Source organism: Phallusia mammillata, chromosome 4, assembly GCF_965637545.1.
Source record: "Phallusia mammillata chromosome 4, kaPhaMamm4.hap1.1, whole genome shotgun sequence".
Taxonomy (NCBI): domain Eukaryota; kingdom Metazoa; phylum Chordata; class Ascidiacea; order Phlebobranchia; family Ascidiidae; genus Phallusia; species Phallusia mammillata.
Genome location: NC_137255.1, coordinates 13,899,432 through 13,915,503, shown reverse-complemented (window position 1 = coordinate 13,915,503; position 16,072 = coordinate 13,899,432). Strand labels below are relative to the sequence as shown.

General features: G+C 38.5%; 2 protein-coding genes and 1 long non-coding RNA gene across 4 annotated transcripts; 1 reads left to right on the top strand and 2 right to left on the bottom strand.

Annotated features, from left to right (window-relative positions):
• The first annotated feature begins 170 nt into the window (after positions 1-170).
• Positions 171-13,216, top strand: LOC145225382 (uncharacterized). 2 transcript variants are annotated; one of them, XM_080092063.1, is made up of 20 exons: positions 171-253; positions 472-707; positions 926-1,070; positions 1,144-1,273; positions 2,402-2,634; positions 2,989-3,155; positions 3,549-3,705; positions 3,915-4,072; positions 4,146-4,284; positions 4,399-4,522; positions 4,583-4,818; positions 5,096-5,298; positions 5,487-5,652; positions 6,217-6,522; positions 6,698-6,947; positions 7,164-7,312; positions 7,574-7,916; positions 8,162-8,348; positions 8,766-9,155; positions 9,947-13,216. In XM_080092063.1, the coding sequence occupies exons 2-20, from the start codon at positions 498-500 to the stop codon at positions 10,085-10,087; spliced, it is 3,834 nt and encodes a 1,277-aa protein (XP_079948189.1). In that variant the 5' UTR covers positions 171-253; positions 472-497; the 3' UTR covers positions 10,088-13,216. The 2 variants fall into 2 exon arrangements, with proteins under 2 accessions (XP_079948189.1, XP_079948190.1); XM_080092064.1 differs by lacking the exon at positions 171-253 and having other exon boundaries at positions 314-707; positions 6,701-6,947.
• LOC145225388 (uncharacterized) lies at positions 5,295-7,801 on the bottom strand. Its single transcript, XR_013859878.1, has 2 exons — positions 7,736-7,801; positions 5,295-7,293 (listed from the first exon to the last, which is right to left on the bottom strand). It is a non-coding gene; the product is annotated as an uncharacterized LOC145225388 (long non-coding RNA).
• On the bottom strand, positions 10,588-16,069 carry LOC145225386 (CAP-Gly domain-containing linker protein 4-like). Its single transcript, XM_080092069.1, has 13 exons — positions 15,754-16,069; positions 15,322-15,477; positions 15,146-15,236; positions 13,732-13,991; positions 13,540-13,655; positions 13,280-13,413; positions 13,101-13,215; positions 12,879-12,964; positions 12,706-12,816; positions 12,407-12,568; positions 11,870-12,053; positions 11,638-11,709; positions 10,588-11,242 (listed from the first exon to the last, which is right to left on the bottom strand). The coding sequence occupies exons 1-13, from the start codon at positions 15,910-15,912 to the stop codon at positions 11,023-11,025; spliced, it is 1,866 nt and encodes a 621-aa protein (XP_079948195.1). The 5' UTR covers positions 15,913-16,069; the 3' UTR covers positions 10,588-11,022.
• Between the last annotated feature and the right edge of the window lie 3 nt (positions 16,070-16,072).

The following is a 16,072-nucleotide window of genomic DNA, read 5'->3' as shown; positions in this document are numbered from 1 at the left end:
TCGTTACGTCAGAACAGGACACTTTGTCAAACATTAACCAAGAAAGGTTTCAGCGCTAAAGGGAGTGATATGAGCACAACACCAAACTGTGCGTCCAAGCTATGTGGCATGATAATTTGGTCTGTGCATGAGCTTTTACGTCACATCATAGCCTCGGGCACAGTGTCAGAGGAAAAAACAGTGAGGTAAACGTGACTGTTGGAAAAGCTAGATGTCCGTGAGTGCAAGAACTGTTTGAGTAACTAAACGTCAGGTATATACTTTGTTCATAGAATATCTGGCCAGTTGTTCAACATAAAGACAATGCTAAGTTGTTTGCTCTAAACATGAGAAGAAACCGCCCGTGGTGACTGGTTACCGTTGTTGATTAGTAATTTTAATAATTTTGCAGAGTAACCGATAAAAATTCTGAGCTAGTTTGGTAGTTTGCAACAAGTTTAAAGCAATATTTATAAAACTTGGGCATTGTAGAATGAAGTTCATGTGACATTTCTTCGATGAAGACTGATTTCCAAATTTTTTGTGCGATATGGGGACTAGCAGTTGTATGGTTTTCGTCCGGTTCAGTTTTTGGCCAGATCTTACAAGTTATTGAAGTTGGAGACAACGCTAGTATAAACTGCTTTAACGCAAGTCATCAAGCTAATCTGTCTTTGTTTCCAAACAAAGGGCTTAAAGGCAGCGTGGTTTGGCGTAGAAAAACCAAGGTATGTAGCGATTGTTTACCTATGATTCATTTCGCCTTAATTAAAAGAAACAAAAGTCTCAATAAAATGCCTTGTTAAACAATGTGACAAATATGTAACATATAATTAAACACTGGTATTATTAGTACTCTTTTAAAGTTGATGCATTTGTAGAAAATTTGCACAAAATTTGAATTTCGACACATTACTCTGTAAATCATAGAAAGATGTAATTGCAGATTCAAGATAGATACTGGATCGACGTCTACAACAATCGTTCTACCATAAGTCTCCAAAATGTTAGCACTGATGCGTCCGGTTTCTACGGTTGCTTTTACAATAATGCGTCCGACCCAGTGAAAGTTACACAGCTAAAAATTGGATGTAAGAAGCTTGTAAAAATTATTTTCCCTTAGCCTATACAAAACAAGCATTTTGCAAAGTATATTTGTTGCAGATGCACCTCAAGCCCCTTACGACGTGTCTTGTGAAACAAATGGCCAATTAACCTACATGTTATGTTGTTGGAAGGCTGGACGAGAAACGAACTTAAACACCACTTATATTGTGGAATACACAGCTTCAAGGTAGGCTTAACCACGGCCTGTTGGAATACAGGAAACTCTTTTACCATTTTATCACAGTGAAAACGGAACTGTCGATGTCGAAAATGGCTGTACCAATATATATGTGCTGCACTTATACCTGCAGAGTTTGAATGTAACGATATCGGCCCACAATCAATTGGGCAAATCGCTTTCGAAAGAAGTGACTGTTTTTCCGAAAGAATTTGGTAAAAATACTTTGCACTGGATAAAAACGTGATTTGACGTTTAAAATGCCATGGTTTTTGTACACACACAATTTGCGTCGTGTAATTACTATAAACATTTTTAATTTGTTAAATTGCTAACCAACGAAAATGTTACGGTTGTGAAAATTATGTTTGTATAAAATCACATGCAATTTGCTTGCCATAATTATTGCTGGCATTTGTAAAACACGTAGCATGTATCCAATCAAATTGTGACGATTTTGTAAGATATGGGCTGCATGGCTGAAAAAATGATGTATGATTGATTATCACTGTTATAATTACATGTCAGTCTAAATCAGCGGTTCCCAAACTGGGGTCCGCGGTCCTTTAGGGGTCCGTGAGGCGTCAGTATGTGCCACTAAATAAGTTTAAATTAAAGTAGAATTGAGAATCGACTGTCTCCATTGCTAAACAATGGCCTTTATTGAATGACAACTATCAAAAATGCAATTGTTCGCGCACAATCGTAATGTTTTTGTCCTGTTTGTGATGTCACATGCTGTCTTGGAATGATTGTTATGCGCAATTTTGCATAACTAGCTAAAATCCTGCATTCAACTTTCGTTTTTATGAAATACACATTCAGGCTTAAGGACCACGAGCCCTCGAAATAATGGCAAAGGGACCGTTTTGAAAAAAATATGAAAAAGTTTGGGAACCACTGATCTAAATCTAATGACCCGCGAACGAATAAAAGTTGTCGCCGCTCTTTGGGGGTTTGCACATGTTTGTTGCCTAAACAATCCTGCATCATTTGCCCAAGCGCCAACTTTACATGATATACTCCGATCGGGCACTTTAACCAAACAAAACGGGGAGTAAAACCGAAGCTTTATTCCACACTTGCTGCTAATCTGCCATAAATTCTCAAAACAATCTCTGCAAACCATATTCGCAGATCCGCCAGCAACCTCATCCAGCAACAAACGACTTCCCAGAATCGTTCGTATTGCGAGCAGACTCGATCAACTTTCGAGCGGCCGATTTGCTGCTCAATCGTGTTGTCACCAATAACAGAACCTGATCTGAACTCGCACGGTGTCCTGCCCGTGTACGTGCTGCAGGTTAACGCCTCCAACAAACTAGGAAACGCAATTTCATTACCATCAAACGAGATTCCGCATATGTGGGGTAATGTCAACTACAACATGAACGGTGGCATGAATTTATTTTCTATTTGATAATTGGTGCGTTTTAGTAGCACACCACTTTACGGGAGTAAATAAACATAGATAAGACCGAACAAAGAACGTAAAATATAGTTGGTTAAGTTTTAAACGAATGTATGTGTTATTACAGCTTGGCAATTCTTCAGGGACTGTTTAGAACGAAAAAACGCATATTCTACCTTGCATGACAAGGACATATTTTAATTACTTTTAGCATGTTTACCAATTTGCATGTGCTTTCGGTAATTTGCATACTGCTCGGAGCGTTGTCGCTTCATATGCACTGACAGTACTAAACAGAAACAAAACTTTGTAGTCACACCAAATCCGCCTAAGAATGTACGCATCTCCCAACATGGCCGAACTGCCAACCATCGCTCCACTTCTCTTCTTGTGCAATGGAACAAGCCTCATGTGGATCGTCTTGTCGCGCTTGTCTACAAACTTCGATATCGAGCGTCTGCTTATGCAGATACCTGGCACGTGAGTTCTCAGAAACTGATCTTGTCAACTTTTCTTGGCCGTGCACCGAATGTTTTTATAATACGTTTTCAAATGATTATTTGTCTTTGATCGTCATCAGGCAGGTTCATTTTACCACAAATGTTCGCTTTCCTAAATCACAATGTAAAGAAACAAGCGGCAGGTTAATCGCAGTTAACATGATGCACAAAGCGGTTGCTGTCAATTAATTAATTCATAAGTTTTCATCGTTCATTTTGTATGTTATCTCAAATACATAAATTGTTCTGTAAAATATTGATGTATAATTTGCATTGACAAAAAATGTAAATGTGTAAACATTTTTCCTACTAAAATGTTGTTTTCTACTATCCCCTTTCGCAAACAGAAAAGTTTTTAAGTTCCTCTTTGCAGACCATCGATGACATCACAGAAACATCACACGTCATAATTAACTTGCGGTCGGGAAGCAATTACCAAGTTCAGGTTGCGGCGAAACCGAACGGTGTACAATTTAACGGATTCTGGAGTGACTGGAGCAACATCACGTCACGTGATACGGACCACAATGGTATTTTTTGTGTTTAGTAAATGTTCGTGTCACGTAGTCATGTAATGCACACCAAAAAACGACGAGTTTTGCGTCGACAAGGTGTGCGCCATTTTAATCTCTGTACCCTGACTATTGTGTCAGTTTTTGAAAATAAAATTTAACGGCTGTTTTTATACCCAAGCCTTTACATTTCAATTTGGAAACGCATTATTTCTATCTTTTTCTAGTGCCAACATCGAAATTCCATTTTGAAAGTGTTCAAGGCATCTTATCCAACGAGCTAACTAGTTGTTACTTGCGGCTACGTTGGCGTCCATACGCAAGAACTGGCGAGCCAGGTTTTCACTACAAACTGGTGATAACGTATGGTGGTAATTCAGTAAAAGTAAGTTTGACCTTCCGCTGTAGTTGGTCGTTATAACTGACCACCACTAACGTTGCAGTGCATTAATTTTCAGAAACTGGAAACACACAAGACCAATTTGCAGATTGACATCGATTTGAATTTAACCATTGCTGAAATAAGGGTACAGGGACAGTTTTGCAATGACATTGGATGCTCTGTGTCAGACCAACGGTCACTTTCTGTGCAGAAAGGTAACAATCCACTTATTTCGACAAAAATACTTCTCGGGTTTAAGTTTTTTTTTATATCAGCTTTAAATCAATTTGGATTCTAAAATTTAATAAAATCTCGTTTATTTTTAACAGAGTGGCAACCAATTGCTAATGTAAAAATCCTACTCGATAATAATCAAAAATCAGTGTCATGGGATCCACCTATGAACGTGTGCGGTGACCACACTTGCATTGTTCAAATTTGCGCAACGCCAAGGTACAAAATCTATCTGTATTTCAAGCAACGAAAACCTAAACGAATTATATTCTATTTTAGATCAGGAAACACATTTAATGAAATATTTGGTGAAAGCAATTCAACCACAGTTGCCACCTCCAGAGAAAATTGCGAAAATATTGCCGCAAAAACTCTATGTGCATCCGGTACTATATCTGTTTTCGGTTTTTCCGATTCGCCATGTAACATATACACAGCTAAAGTCCTACGCCGATGTTCAACTTCAGCAAGCGAAGAAATCCTTATTGATTCTCAACCCGGAAACCAAGTTTTACGTAAGTGGTCAAAAGATTACTAAATTTACAGCATAATCGTTATATCGTAGGCTACAACAAACTGTTTTAGCCATAATATGCATACAATTTAAGTAAAAATGTAAATTAAGTTTGTCACCCTCTTAAACGTCATTGTTGTGTATAGTCTCTGTGTACTTGTATTTCGAAATATAAAACATTGTGGTAAAATTAAATGCCTGGGAAAAAGACGTATTGGTGGATAAAGATGCAACTTAAAAAAAGCCAAATTTTTAATTTTTCGCTTATCTTATTACAGAAAATCCGGTCTTTTCTGAAATCCAGTTTGAGCTGACGGACGCAGGCGCAACCAAGCTACTAAATGAGATAGACTTGGTATGGAAGGATGGTATTGAATGTAGTGTTAAAAATGAAGCGTTGAAATTGTTTGCAATTTATACTTCAATTTCTGGTGCGGAATGCAATTATACAAAGTGCGTTCAAAAAAGAAACATCAAAAAGGTAATTTGCGTTTATTTTTAACAGCAAAAACTGGTCTGAAATCACTTATGATTTCGGTTTTGTTCCTGGCAGTCCTCATACGCTTTACAAATAGATTAAATACCGGAGTCTTTGGTTGGTCTTCTATATCACTTTCATTGAGAATTTTACTCAATTGAACTAACAATTTACCACATAATTTTTTATAGATACGAGATTGTTTAAAACATAAGCAAGTTATAACTGACGATGTTTACGGAGGCACTGAATACAACGTCGGACTTGGATACTGTTGTGAAGATACCAACACAAACCCTAGATTGCCATTTTGTTTTCCAGCCTCTAGTTCTCAACGTGTAACATTATCAGATGGGGGTAAGTTTTAGAAAAAGGCCTATGCTGGATACGTGACTTTGGTGGGACATATGTGAACTGGTAGCATTTGTTTATTGGTTTGCCGGTTTAAAGTGGTCATTTTAAAGACCGACCGATTGGAAGAAACATACGTTATGCGTGCACGTGCGCACCAACAACACCTAAAACGCAATTCATGTTATTTTAAGTATTTATTGTATACGTTACTAGCGTTTTATTGCAAATGCAGCATTCCGTGGAATATGATGAAACACTCTTTTGGCAGCTATCTGTAACCTTCGTCCGTCAACTATCGTATTTAAATCAGCATCTATTTAATGATCTGATGTGATTCCCTATACCATATAAAACTGTATTGCAGTAAAGGGATTGTTAGCATTAATGCCACCTAAACCATTAAACAGCGATATGTGTGTAGCCACTTTAGTTAACACGCAAAGTTGGCTGTGAATTGTTGTTTGCATTTACAATCAAATTTCAAAGTACATAACACCCTTCACAGAAGGCTTTCGAAACAAAGGAATTATTATTATCGGAATGAATCAAGTCTAATTTTTATGATAGCTCCCGGGGTTCCGCTTCATCTAACATGGACAGTTCAAACAACAATCAATGTAAACTGGTCACCATCGCAACACAAGAACGGTCATTTGGACGGGTATATCTTTTCGTATGGGACGACTTCAAAGCACAATCCATCATTTTTTTCGTCATACATAACCACAGCAACAAGCTACAGTATACCAAACAGCTGTTCTGCTGGTGATGATGCAAGCTACTGGGTCAGCGTATCGGGCTATAACTTTGGAATTGATGGAAAGAAACTTGTCGGAGCAAGCGCGAATTTAAGCAACGTTACTTGCATCACAGGTGGGACACACAATGGCTGTTTGGATATTATGACTTACAGACAAAGAACAAGCCTATTATTTTGTTTACGCAGACAAAATAGTATTTTTTTGTGTAAAGTTTTTTTTTGCTCGTTACCCATAGCCAACCTTATTTGGCTTGTTACAATCTTTCCAATCACTGTTTTGGTATTTAGAAGTTTCTACTCCAAGCAACATGGCAGCTATGTTCGTTGGACTTGCTATTAGCCTGGCGGTTATCTGCTGTTGCCTTATCGCTGGTCATTACCACAGAAAACGGATTAAGCAGGCTATTCGAAAAAGTATTTGGCCTCCTGTACCCGACCCGATGTTGCTCGTTTCATTCCGAGCTGACACCAACGAAGACGTGGATTCGCCGCATCAGCCACGTGATGCTAATGGAAACGTACATTTCGACATTGCAAGGTAATTTTTTTTTTTTAACACAAACGTTGGTAATCAGTTGTTTGGTGCTAATTTTTTGAACGTATTGAGATCAATGTTTAACTATGGGATTTGTTTACAAAGCGCTTTGTTGTTGCAATATAAAGTTTACTTTCATCGACATTTACTGCCAGTCAACTATTTCGCCGTAAGGTGCCAAACTTTCATCTAATTGCTTTGACACTTCGCCATGTTTAGAGAGAACAGTGTGGAAAACGCGGATGACATTTACGAAACCAAGGCAACTTGCAGCGCGACGAGGGGAAATCCACCTGCTCGTTCAGCACAAAACCGTCCCAGCCAGTGCGAAGAAGCCGAAAAAGTTCATCTGTTGGAAAGCAACCATGGTAAATTGGCCAAACTTTATTTTAACATCTATCTGTTTTGATAGAGTTTGATTGCAATATCACTGTTTATAAACAAAAGGACAAGGACAAAAACAACAAAATGTCAATGCACCCTAGTCGCGGCACTATTTAAAAAAATATTTGGTCATGCCTAAATTTATAATGTCGTCTTTGCTTTATATTATGAAAAGCTCTATTCGTTTTTTTTTATCAGTCCTTATTTATAACATTTAACCAGAGGAAGTGTATTTTCTACAAAAGACGCAGATTTACCAACGAGAAGCTCGTTAGCCCACGCCGATTCCGGACTTTCCAGTCTCCGGAGCAGTAACCCGCGACGTTCATCACGCAATAAAAGCTCAACTACAAGACAACATCGTCATAACAGCGATTCGAACTTGACAGAGTACAGCACAATCTCACCGATGTCTCCACTGCTTTCTCTGGGATCAGGAAATTCCACTTTGGATCCTTACCCAGACGCATCGGTAGCTTGCCACTCGCGCCCCACCTCGTGGACTTCGATTTCAGCTAGAATTTCGATTCCGCGACCGGTTGGCCGTGCCGCTCTGAGTTGTTCCGACAACAGCCTCTCATATGTTAGGTTAGACATGTTTGGATAAATTAACCATAATGTAAAGATCTATAACATAAAGTTAAGAACATTTAACTTTTATATCTTGTTTTGAATTGATTATAAGCTATCTGAGTTTAAATCACATTTTTGGCACGTAAACTCTCATGTTGAGCTAATCTCAAACCAATGACAATGGTTTGTGTGAACGTTTGTACGTATTACTAATTGTACATTTTTGTGATTAGCAAACTGGATTGTTTCTCATATTTTAGATATTGTCAACGCGATGGAATGGAACGCAATAATTTCTCCTCGCCGCTTCACGCCAATGAGGAATGGCAAAATGGAAATACACCCGGCATTTTATACACGAAACTCGCGGCAGTAAGTCACCATTCAAGCTCAACGTCCACGGATGACGCACTTTCTAGGCCCGATGATCTGTCTTTAACTTCCAGGGTAAGTGATGTCGGTCTTGATACAAAGTATTACCCCACCTGTAACAAAGTATTACCCCACCTTTGCCATGCGCCACCTTACGATATACACCAATGTTTTTGAAGAGCTTGCAGTTTCCATTCTTTTACGTTTACATCAAGGATAATGACTACGCGGAGGCAAAAATAGCCGCAAACGCCAAAAGCTAGAGAAATATTGGTTTAAAGTTTGAAATTAATTATGATTACATTTATATTCCGTATGTTCTTTCTTGTATGATTAGATGATTTCGTTTGTGAGTTAAGTGTTTTTAGGTTTGAACTAAATGCTTCCTGGGGTAAGACTTACATCATAAAATATCATTCTGACGTGGTATCGGTTTAACTGTATCTTTACAAATTCCATTTTGTTTACACTTTGATTCTTCATGTACATTAGACACGGCCTCCTGCTCCAATACGCGATCAAATGGGATCGTCTCCGTCACTGAGCGATTATGTCGGCAGAGTCGATCCCTACGTCACTGCACCAGAATCGAACCCTCTATTACTAGAAAGGAGCATGTCAAGCGAACCACATGCAAGGGATTCATGCGAGGGATCTCAAGACTCAATTGATCGCCTGTACACTTCAGTCCGCCAAGGTGCCAATCCCACTGCAACAGATGCTGAAGAAGAAACTGTAGCTCCTTTGCTTAATGAGTACGTAACAATGGATCAGGCTTTAGAAATGGGCGACGAATCACCATCTCCCACTGATGAGAATCTTTCAGTAACTGCTGCATCGAACCTTGCAGTGGCGGGGGATTTGGACGAAATCTTGGGACAGGTTAGTGTGTTTGTGGAATGTTGTCGGCGTCTGGGTCGGTTGCATTAGCGTTTGTATATCTTACCGCGCCTACACTGCTGTACTGTTTATGCAACCTTAAGATTAGCGGTTCCTGTAATCTATAAATAACGCGGCGTGAATCTCCGCCCACAGTGGCAGGCAGTAATTACCGATAGTCTGTCGCGACTGTCGCAAAACCGCGGTGTCGTATAATGGTTGTCTTATTTTGGGACAATTGGCAATTCTCCGAACCTGGTCAAACTTTGATCTGCAATTTGGGAATATTTGTTTACCAAAAAGGTAAATCACGTTTTTGATCCATTATGGGGATGTGGGTGCAATAAGTTTGACTCCTACGTGATATCAGCTGGGATTACAGTGGCAGTTGCGGCTTAAGGCCAATTATAATGACCGGCAAGGTGACAAGCAAAAAAACACATTATTATAAGTAAGGCCCGACACTGATACAGTAACAAAAATTGGTAATTCACCAGAACACGAACTATAGCCGCTTATAGACTAATATATTTACGTTTTCGAGACAAGAACACTACGATACTGAGCTCACATCCCCACAAAAATAAATACGAAGTTTGTATGTTGGTTATCAGGGGAGTGACTCGGATTTTTAATACTGCTCATTCATTAAGCAAGTACAAAAATAACTTTTCTGTCTTGGCATGCGGGAAATTATAAAAGCTGGTTTTCTGTTTTGATTTCGCAGTTGAGTTTGCCTCAAAACCGAAGCCTTATTAGTGAATATCTCGTGGGCAAGACCGTGTTTTTTTCAGATCCCTAATCATTACTGCGGAGATTCTTCGTTGGCAGATGACGACGAACGTCACAACAACCTTCCGTCAACAAGCGCCCCAAGCGACTTAGACTACATCAGTGTTGCAGAGGCCACGCAGTTCGCAGCACCGACGCCTTAATTCGACGTTCCGTAACACCACGAAACCACCGATATGTCATCCTGATAGGGGCTGAACTATGGACCTGGTCGCTCTCTGTTTCGCCGGGACATATCGGCGTGAAAGGGCTCGGTTTGTGGGTGATCGTGCGTATCAAAACCTCTTTGTGACCTGCAAAGAGGATCAAAATAGTGAAGAGAATTTAAGGGCGTGTTTGTGTTGTGTCGCTAATCGTTGGATGACACGGAACGATTGCAGGTAGTTTTAGTCGGAGGTTCAAACTAGCTCGAAACTGACAATCTATCTATGGTCGGCGTTTAGAATATAGCTTTTTCGCGTTCATGAAGATATTAATAAAAAATAAAACAACTTTCGTATCTTTGTTTGCGATTACTCGCCTAGGTCGCTGGATGTTTCTTTTTTGTGCATTTTCTTGCAAAAAACTCCTGTGTACATTTCGCGTAATTCATTTTTCATGAGCACGCTACATGACTTGTTGTGCAAAACATATTATATTGTACTCGTCAAAATATGTGTGTATTCGTACTTGGCACCAACAACGCAAAGGATATAAGTGCAGCAAACATCATCGTATACATAAGCAAAGTTATAAGCAGCACAATCATTATCGACATTCGCATGAACCACAAGAACATGAAAGAACTCACGACAAATTGATACGATATTTTTATATATAATCAAACTCACTCAGCGCTCCACCAAGTACCTAGGCTTAGGAGCATCCACGCCACAACGCAACCAATAGCACATACACAATTGTGTATTTTGCATTTTTGCAACGTTGAATCCAAGTTACTTATTGTATTGAACAGTGAATCCGCAATTAGGCACGAGAGTCAAACCAGGCTTTGTTAAGGTAGCTTCAATATTAAAACAGCATGTGCAAAGATTTGGGCCTTTAAAAGAATTGTGCATGGAACTTATTCTGCTGGACGTCATTTGCTATCGCGCTTTAGTGCCACCAAGTGTGGAGGAATGAGCTGATCCCCATTCAGACCATTGCGTGAAACACGTGAAGGACGAAGCATGACTCCGTGTTTTGGTGAGCAAGTGAAGTAGCGTTTGCCCTTCACTGATCCGTCGTTTTTCCCAATAGGCGAACGGAGGTCAAGACCAACCCATAAACCTGATGCAAAATCTGTTGTGCCAATAAACCTAAAAAAACAATTCGACTTAAGACGACAAGACATTTAAAAGCTGCAGATGGAAAGTCAGCTATATAAATGTTCAGCGTCAAAAAATGTTTAGATGGAATGAATATAAAGTTTCGTTGAAATAGCAAAGATACAATCACGAACTAAAAAAGCTATAAAAAGCACTGCGCGTTCTGATAGCGCAAGATCACTAATAGCCAACCTAAGATAGGGAAACTTAATGGGTACTACAAACGCCACATAGACTTGACCAAAGATTCACAATTCGTCAGTTGGGTTTTCCCTTTCGGTGAAGTTAATCCGATTAAGTCACATGTGTTTGCGTTATTGGATTAAGAGCAACATAAACAATATCTAACAATCGGATAATCCCATCAGCTGTAACGAGAAACTTACTTAACAGTTGCGGATTGGCCCGTCGCTCCTAACTCAATCTGCATGTCCGGCTTAAGATAGTTTGTCTTTTTCCTGTGCAAAACACAAAATCTGTCAAATTCTTTTTTGTTATGGTAAAGGTATTTTGAATACGGATTGGCGAATTTTAACTTTGCCATATTTTATGTCGGTACCCTAAGATTTGGTAACAAACAGGTTAAAAGTAAAACTATCATAAACCAGAATCACTTACTCTGAAGGTGTTGTAGATTGGGAACGCGAAAGTCGTTTTCGATCTACATGTGGTGTGCTAGGGGCCGACTTGGATGCTGTTTTCAGATTGGGTTGCGTCACTCTGTCGTGTGACTTTGACCTCCTACCTCGGGGTGTGGACAAAGGTGTTGTGTCTGGTGTGCGCAGGATATCCATTGTGACATCTGCAAAACGATATTTTGTTCAAACCTTTGCTATAGGTCCGAATGAAACTGGAAATGGATTGATGTCATGTGTATCTAAAAGTGTACAGCCAGCGTAGCAAAAAGTGTCCAGTACTTTGTGGGATTAAAGAATTTATATATTGCAGATAAGCGAATGTTTATGTTTACACTCCCAGTGCCATTGCTTGGACAAAATCCACTTTTATTCTGCCTCAAAATACAACTGACATCTTTGCTTTTATTTATTTAGTGCTGTAAAGATTTGTCAGAGTAGACACCACAAAAAAACGTCATAACTGGTATGGGAAAGGTGCTGTGGAACTATACCCTCTCCATACAGTGTAGATTTTTACCATTTTCTGTGGCATCGCTTTCTGGTGGGTTTTCCCTTTTTAGCTTGGATGGTGGAGCAAATATTCCCTTTGAAGAATCACAAGTGAAGTATCTTACCCCACCAATGCTACCATCATTTCGACCTTGACCTCTTTCATCCAGTTCAACTCCACACCATGTGCCTATACATCAGAATAAAAAGTTGTAAATGTACCCAAAAAATTAATGTTGTACATAAGAGGACTAAATGGAAATCTGCTTGATTTAAACTGTTGTATGGAGTGTTATACTTTCCATAAACTTTACTGTCAATATACACCTGAGGCAAATTGTGTTGTTCCAACAAAGCGCACTGTTCCCAGCTTTGTTTCTGCCACAATCACTCTTTCCCCAACCAAAAAGTCACATGACACATCCTGTTTTCTGTGACCTGTAGATGTTACATTTTTAGGAAACAGTGAATAATTTTTGTTGTAATGACATTATATGTACTTCTCTTTGATCGGCTACTATGTCCTTTTTTGTCAACCACAACTACATGTGAGGCAGGGACAAAGATTCCATGATCTTGTTTGCATCTAAAAAATATTATATGTGTCATTACCACAAAGAAAAAGTGAATCTATATATCAGTGTGTCAACTGCATTAACTCAAAACTACCTGGAAAAAGCTCCTATTTTGAAACACATATTTAAGGTATAAACAAAACTTACACAAAATATGAAGAACCTCCAATTGAACCATCATTCTTTCCATCTGGTGTATCCAATTCTACACCAGCCCATTGAGCAGATGATGTGGGCAAACTTCCCAAGTAGCGTAGTGTCCCTGCAAGGTTGGTTCATTGACATCAATGATGTAGTCATTTTTTTAAATTTTAACTGCAGCTTACCAAATAATGTTTTTGTTAACTTTCCTGATGCTGTGGATTTTCGAATTGTTACTTCTACACATGAGCCTATAGTAAGCTTGGTCCCCTTTTTTGTGTCCAGTTTGTTCATAGTTTTTGATTTGCCATAACGGTGCCTGGATTGTTAGGGATAATGATATGAGTAGAAGTATACAACTGGCCTGGCAAATCTTTACTTTTTATACATTTTTTACACATAAAGCAAAAACATAAATGGAACCAGGTATAATAACACAACTTACAGCAAATCTTTAATGTGATTGGCTTTCATTTTTTCCTCTTTTGTACTCAAATTGGTTGGAATGCATTCCTCTGGTGTTCGACCCAAGTCATCTTTGGCACAGTAACATGCACCTTTCTACAAAGGTAAAAGACCAGCACCATGTATTTAAAAATGATTTTGAACTTAATAATCCCAAAATTTACCATAATACCTGTAGTAAAATTTCAGCAGCACAACAGCTTAAACATGAGGCTGCTATATGCAGACTTGTTCCATATTCAAAACTACCACAAAGACTGTCAACTGCCACAGAGGACCATTGTTCACGTGATTTCAAAAGCAATCCAACAGCTGATGGAATATCGAAGTATGCAGCAAGATGCAGTGCATTCATGTCCATATACAAACTTCTTTGATTCGGGTCAGCGCCTTCACTTAAGAGCCGTTTCACCACAGATAGGGCATGTTTTTCTAAAACATAAAATTTCACAAAAAATTGTCCGCAGTTTTGAAATTTTGAATTTCTGACACAAGAATTGTTTACTTTTTTGGCATGGTTTGCAAATCATTTCATACACCATGTTAGTTTTGTGCATCACAAGTTTTGTAAAGTTTTTTTAAAGTTAAAATGGTTAGAGTCAAGTCAGTTTAACAACTGTTTAAACTGTTGTAATATGATAAGAAATTATAAAAAAATATGTTAATTAGGACAGGGCTCAAACTGTGGGTCGCGACTCCAATTGGAGTCGCCAAGTATAATTTTGGGGTCGCGAAACATTATGCGTTAATATGTCAGTCATAATTAATGGCATAAATGTGCGTACATTTAATGTTTAAACATCATTCCCGTGTATAGGTTATACCAGGGGTGCACAACTTGCTGCAGTACAACCTCATACGGCCACAGAGACTAGTTTGTGTGGCCGTGAACATGTTTATTAATATGTATGTACTGGCGGCCGTGGCATAAATAAAAACTCTTTTGCCAAATATTTTGATTTTCAAACTGATCTAGACACATTTTGTGGAACTTGAAAGAATATTACCAGCCTAGTAGCCATATGCGCCAGACTTTTTGATGCCTATTGTGTGCAAACAATGCAAAAAAGCAGATACCACAAGCGTCACAATATAGATTATGACGTCATAAAAGCTAAGCCCGGCAAACTGTGTATCAAGTTAGAAATTAATTTAGGCTTACTAGGCGCCATTAGATGATATAACATATATTTTGTAAGTATTTCTTTACATCAGTAATTTAAAAATAAAAACAAGTAGGTTGGCAGCCGTTGGTCAAATAAAGATATGTGATGCGGTCGTCATAGCGAAAAGGTTGTGCATCCCTGGGCTTTACCCATCAAGGGGTCGCGTAGAACCTTCTGTTTTAAAATGGGGTCGCAGAGCAAAAAAGTTTGAGTAGCCCTGAATTAGGATATGAGACTAATCACACATTTTTTTACTGCTGAATAAAGCAATTTGGGAACAATTTTGTCCAAATTTTTGCTTATTAATTGTCATGCCAAAAGTGGACAATACTACACTAGCACACACAGTAATGTCAGCTAATAGTTTGGCCAATCTCTACAAAATAAAGTAAAACATAAAAAGTCAACAAAAATATGTACCTGTCATAGCTGCCGCACGAACAGCGAAATGAAGAATTGTCATTCCACTTGTGGAATCAACATCATTAATCGGGATGCCTCGCCTTACCATCTAATAAAACATAAGCAGCAATGCAAATACAGTTATATACCAGACATTTGACTTTTTGTTTATTATCTGCAAACCATATCCTTACCTCGTCAACCACAAGGCCTATATTACCACATACAGGGTTGATGAACTGCCTTGCAACTGCAAACAATTGGGACATAGTTGCAGTTTTGTCATGAACTAGCCTCTTTCCTTCACCAATACTGGGATCGAGAAAGATCAGATCAGTCTGTTTCTCATCCTGTGGAATAAAATAAATAGTCATTTATATCAATCAATAAAGTGATATTAAATGCTACGTTTGGTTGGACATAAACATGAATCCAACTTATGGTTGGACAAAAACATGAATCTAAGTAATATCGAAGCAATAAATACATTTAAAAGTTAAAAGTGCACAAAAAATGCTATGACTAAAATATTTGTGTTACATTTTACGAGTCCAACATATAAAATAAAAAAAAACAATGCAGCACAAAGTATGTGTAGCATTCTACAACATGTAAACAATACTTACAATTCCATATGGAAGAGGAAGATCAGCAGGGGGATGAATCAAAATATCAAGACATTCGCTTGTTAATTCAGAGTCATCTTTTTCTGTTTGAAGATCATTCACTTGTATTGTTTGATCTTTGGAAGTCTCGTGCAAAACATTAATTTCAAGATCATCCATGGTTATTAAACCATACCAAACTTTACTGTACAAAATATTTGGTGGTATTATCTGCACTTTCTATGGTTTATTGTTATCTGGCAACTGGCTGGATGTAAAATCTATTAGAATGAGAATGGATGAACAACGTTGTTTACATTGGAAACAACTGTTGTGACTT